Source organism: Octopus sinensis, linkage group LG1 (assembly GCF_006345805.1).
Source record: "Octopus sinensis linkage group LG1, ASM634580v1, whole genome shotgun sequence".
Classification (NCBI taxonomy): Eukaryota; Metazoa; Mollusca; class Cephalopoda; order Octopoda; family Octopodidae; genus Octopus; species Octopus sinensis.
The window spans coordinates 166,496,472-166,502,471 of record NC_042997.1 but is presented as its reverse complement, the minus strand read 5'-3'; the positions used below and the strand labels follow the sequence as shown (position 1 = coordinate 166,502,471).

The 6,000-nt window shown below is 41.0% G+C and overlaps 1 protein-coding gene across 1 annotated transcript in view; it reads left to right on the top strand.

Moving 5' to 3' along the window:
- Positions 1–623: 623 nt before the first annotated feature.
- Positions 624–6,000, top strand: part of LOC115217778 (N-acetylglucosamine-1-phosphodiester alpha-N-acetylglucosaminidase) — a 36,961-nt gene continuing 31,584 nt past the window's right edge. The window contains exon 1 of the mRNA XM_036506509.1: positions 624–663. Coding sequence (XP_036362402.1) covers positions 639–663 — 25 coding nt within the window. The 5' untranslated portion in view covers positions 624–638. The remainder of the gene's footprint in view (positions 664–6,000) is intronic.

Sequence of the window (6,000 nt, the reverse complement as noted above, 5' to 3'; positions counted from 1 at the left end):
ATTCAAATACTTTTGTCTCTTTCATGCGCAGTTACATTAAAAAAAATTATACTACATCGTTTTAATGGTCATATCTCAATCACTAAAGAAAATTTGCGAAAATTTCTGAAAGAACTTTTGAAGTAATCTTGCTAGTATGTATTAAATACCTGTAGGGCAATTTTACAAATAACTCGATATGCCGCGGACAGTCGAGAATCGTTGAACAAAAAGGTGAATTTAATTGAATTATAATTGGTTAAATAAAGCAATAAGTAACCAGTAATATCTAAAAAGGCTTGTCAGCCCGCTTCATCGTACCAGCGGATAAAATGGAAAACGCATTGCCCGAAGGATGGCGAGGGAGATACGTTGAAGTAGCTATTCTGACTCACGGGACTTGCATTTGCGGATAACCATCTCCGCTGGTACCAAGGGCAGTGGTTAAAAATAAAATCTGCTTTTATTTATTTTTCCTTCAATCTCTTACAATTTGCTCCAATACTTATCGTTTCCAGTAAATACAAAGTTGAAAAGATTGAAAACCTTTGATCCATGCTTTGTTTCAATATAGTTATCTCCCTTGATATAATTTTAAATTTCATAATAGTCTTCGATTTTAGCATGATTACCATTATCAACAAATATCTCAAAGTCCAATGATTATCTTCATCCTCAACTTAAGTAAGTTCGCCATTATTATCATCATCAAGGTGGCGAACTGGTTGAATCGTTAGCACGTCGGACAAAATGCCTGGTGGCATGTCGTCTGGTTTTATGTTTTGAGTTCAAATTTCGCTGAAGTCGACTTTGCCTTTCATCTCTTCAGGGTCGATAAAATAAGTTGCAAGTTAAATAATAATATAATGAAATTATTGTATGCAGTGCTCAGGTGCACTACAACTTTTCTAAAGTGCGTATAAAGCATATGTAGTAATGCACAAATGTCTGGAAAGTGAACAGTGTATGAGTCAGATACATGCTTGCGTGTGAATGGAAGGGAGAAAATCAGGTGTAATGTTGGCGAATCTCAGGAAGCATGGAAGTTTTGAAGGATGCCGGCAGTTTGTTCCATACTTCAGCAACTCTTAGCGTGAAAAAATGTTTCCGAAAGTCATGGGAGGTGTGCTGTTTTCTGACTTTGTGAACATGTCCACGGGTGTTAGACAGGTGGAGTTTGAAAAGGTGCTCAGAGTTATTGTTAGTAAGATGGTTAATAATTTTATGGGTGTCTGCCTCGTCAGTTGCCAGACGTTGGAGCTTCAATGTATCCGTGCCCAGGGAAGTAAGGCATTCAGAATATGGCAAATGCCTGATGGAGGGTATTCTCTTGGTCCCACGTCGCTGAACGGTTTCCAGGCGATTAATATCCTGGACAAGATAGGGGTTCCAGACCGGTGATGCAAATTCCAGGTGAGGCTGCATCATAGCTATATAAAGCCCCAGATAGATATCCGGAGAGCGGCTCACAAAGGACTTGGTAAGTGATGTCAAGACACCCTCAGCCTTCTTGGCAATTTTAGCAATGTGTTTTGTCCAACGCAAATTGCTGTCGACAATAATGCCCAGGTCACGTTCACAAGAAGACTTTTTGAGATTAGTGTTGTGGAGGGAGTAAGTAGACGCTGGGTTTTCCTCCCAAAATGCATGGTGGTACATTTGTCCACAGCCAACTTGAGTTGCCAGTCCATGATCCATTGCTGCATTGTGTCCAGGTCTGATTGCAATAAAGATCTGTAGTGTACAGGACCTGTCCTCTTTATTTCGACGTACATCTTGATGTCATCTGCATATTTCAGCACTGTGGCATTTTTTAAGTTGGCATCTATGTCATTAATATATGCAACAAATAAAAGGGGGCCAAGAACAAATCCCTGTGGTACACCAGATGTCATCTCATAAGGTGAAGAGTACTGTCCTAGAACTGTGACAACCTCTTTTCGGCCGGTTATGAAGGACTTCAACCAGTTATAGAGATTATCTCTTACACCCATTACAGAGAGTTTCACCATAAGTCCTTTGTGGGGCACAGAATTAAAAGCTTTAGCAAAATCCAGGTAAACAACATCCACCCAGGAACCGCCATCGGTGATTCGGGTAATATCTTCAAGAAACTCGATGAGTTGATTACAGGAGCTGAAGTTAGGAATAAATCCAAACTGTGACAGCTGGATGAGGCTGTAAGATTTCCAGAAGTTCCAGAGGGTTTCTCTGACACTGGATTCCATCAGTTTGGCGATGCAGCTAGTAAAACTGACGGGGCGATAGTTGACAGGCGATGTGCGGTCACCTTTTTTGAACAGAGGGATAACACTGGCAGTTTTCCACTGCTCTGGAGTAACACCATTGTCAAGACAGAATTGAAAGAATAGTGAAAGTTGATTCAGAAGAAAGTACCCACCGCGTTTGAGAAGTAGGTATGTATTACCATCGAGACCAGGAGAAGCATAGTTAAGTTTATTCTTAAGGTGGCGTTGTAGCATTGCTGGTGTAAATGTCCTTGTAGTTATAGAGTCCGGTGTCAGAGGTGATGGAGATGGAACATTTTGATCTTCGACAGTAAAGATGCCTAGGCATCAATGTTATCGACTCACACCCTCGAGCCAACCAAAACCTTGTGAGTGGATTTGGTTGAGACACCTTCCCAGAGTGCCACGCAGTGTGACTGAACCCGGAACCATGTAGTTGAGAAACAATACATACATAAACGTGTCTCAAATTCAATAGGTGTCATCAGAACTGCAATTATCCTTCCTAATCTTAAATTTTAAGTGTCTATTCAAGCAGAAGAGAAAAACAAAATTCTCCGAGGTTGATAAGACTGCATTCAATGAAACTACAATTCTCACCTACATATTATGGAAGAAGGGGCTCCTTTTTTAATCGTAAGTAAATTAAAAGAGAAATAATGGCTTTTAAAGCCACTCTAACATATCTATATATATAAAACTGTAGTTGTGTGAGTGTCTGTCCCCTTCGATTTAGATTCCTAACTACTCCCACATTTTGCGGTGCAGTTTAACCAAATTCGGGTATCTTATAGTCGTGATTCATATCGAGCCCGTCTGGCTATTAGCGCGCGTCTACGATGAGTCTACGATTTTTAAAATAATTTAACATCATTTTTTATTCCATTTTAATGCATAATTTTTCGTGTGTCGATGGCGGCGGAGTTGGCGTCCATGGTCACACCTGCACCTATTTGCTTCTCCCCCTTCTTCCCTCCCTCGTGAAGCTGTGGGGAAGGGAGTGTAAGGAAATCAACGTCGTAAAGCGTTGTCAAGGAGACCAGCGTTCTTTTAGAACAACGACTTCTTGGCTTGAAGACACCAAAACAGAAATGGCTAAGAAAGCCCAAATTGGAATCTATAAGGGAAGTAACTCTCTAAAAATGCTTATATAGTTATTTCCCTTACAAACCCGAGCAACGCCGGGCGATACTGCTAGTTCATAATATTTTTCTTAGTGAACCATTATGTTTCTGAATAGTATAAGATAATTATCGAAAGTGGACATGCGTAAGAGAAATACGTCGCCGTGCTTTTGTTTATTTATTCATTCATTTTAGGCGGTGAGCTCGCCCAGTCGTTTGCGCGTCGGACAGAAATGCTTAGCAGCCTTTTTCCCAGAAGTCTTGAGTTCCAGTACTGCCAGTATCAACTTTGCCTCTCAACCTTTCGGGGTCTCTTTTTACTCTTTTACTTGTTTCAGTCATTTGACTGCGGCCATGCTGGAGCACCGCCTTTAGTCGAGCAAATCGACCCCAGGACTTATTCTTTGTAAGCCCAGTACTTATTCTATCGGTCTCTTTTGCCGAACCGCTAAGTTACGGAGACGTAAGCACACCAGAATCGGTTGTCAAGCGAAGCTGGGAGTGAAGACAAACACAAACGCATACACATGCACACATACATACATATATATACATATATACGACGGGCTTCTTTCAGTTTCCGTCTACTAAATCCACTTGGTCGCCCCGAGGCTATAGTAGAAGACATTTTCCCAAGGTGTCACGCAATGGGACTGAACCCGGAACCATGTAGTTGGTAAGCAAGCTACTTACCACACAGCCACTCAAGTATTAGGATCGAAGCAACCGACTAACCCTTTTCCTCTAAAACTGCTGGCCTTGTGCCAAAAATGTTGAAACAATTTATTTGTTTATAGGCGAAGGGAAGAGCTGTGTGGTTGAGAAGCTTGCTTCCCATCCATGTTGTCTTGAGTTCAGTAGCACTGCACCTTGTCTAAGTGTCTTCTACTATAGCCTTGGACCGACCTAAGTCTTGTGAGTGTATTTGGCAGACGGAAACTGAAACAAACTCGTTGTGTGTGTACGTGCGTGCGTGCATGCTTGGCAACTGTTGGTTTGTTTGTGCCTCTGTAACCTAGCGGTTCGACCTAAAAGATAATGTAATAAGTACCAGGCTTAAAATAAGTACTGGGATCGGTTTGATTGACTAAATCCTTCAAATACGGGTGCGCAGTATAGCTGCAGTCCAGTGACTGAAACGGGTAAAAAAAATAAAAGATTTATTTATCATTTTTTGTATTTGCTGTTTCAAATTAAACGTAAGACAAATGTATCCTGATTTAACAATTGGTAGAGTTGAATGATTTAAACTTTCACAGTGCAGATGAGATTTTAGTATAAAAAATGTCCCAAAAAGCACTCTACATTAATGTTGCACTATTCTTTTAAGGATACCTTGTAGTTAATCGTAACGTACATGTAATGGCAAGTGAATCATTGGCAAGAGGTGCTAATGAGAAAAAAGGTAGATGTTTTATATCTTTTCTTTGTTTCGGTTATCAGACTGCGGTCATGCTGGGGCTCCGCCTTGAAGGACTTTTAGTCAAATGTATCGACCCCAGGACTTATCTTTTAAAGCCTAGTACTTATTCTATCAGTCTCTTTTGCCTAACCGCTAAGTTACGGGGACGTTAACACACCAGTACCGGTTGTCAAGCTGTGATGGGAGGATAAACACAAAGATACACACACACACACACACACACACACACACACACACACACACACGCACGCACACATAGATATATATATATACATTCATACGACGTGCTTCTTTCAGTTTCCGTCTACCAAATCGATCCACAAGGCTTTGGTTGGCACGGGGCTATAATAGAAAGCACTTGCCCAAAGTGCTACGCAGTGAAGTGAACCTGAAACTATGTGGTTGGGAAGCAAGCTTCTTACCACACAGCCGCGCCTCCACCTATAATGATGTACTGGTTTTGGTTAGGTTTAAAAAGAAAAGTACTTTGCTGACCTCTCTCGCGATGGTATAGTTTACCTTTAACTTTTTACTTGTTTCAGTCATTGGAATGCGGCCATACTGGAGCACAGTTTTGAAGGCTTTAGTTTAACAAATCGATCTCAGTACTTATTTTTAAAGTCTGGTGCTTATTCTTTCTGGTTCTCTTGTCGAACCGCTCAGTTACAAGGACATAAACGAACCAGTACCGGTTATCATGCGGTGGTGGGTGAACGAACACAAATACACACACATAGATGTATACATATATAGGACCGGCTTCTTTCAGTTTCCGTCCGCTAAATCTACTCAAAAGACTATAGTCAGCCTAGTGTCTATAGCAGAGGATACTTGCCCAGTGTGCTGTGCAGCGGGATTGAACCCGAGACGACGTGATTGAGAAGTAAGCTTTATAAAGAAAGTTGTCGATCAGCCGCATTTGCGTGATAAGTGGGAACAGGATACGCTGACATGTCTAAGCCAGATCATTTCAGATTATCCCCCATGGAGTGTCGAGTAGTATGATCCAAAAGTTAAGGAATTTATGTAAACCTGATGTGGTGAATTTAAATTTATAACTATTTTCACGACGTCAAGTGATATGTCAATTGCACATGTTACTTGTGTTCAAGTCAACGAATTCTTTTTTGATGCAGAGAAGGGCATATATATTTCTTTACTACCCACAAGGGGCTAAACATAGAGGGGTCAAACAAGGACAGACAAAGGGATTAAGTCGATTATA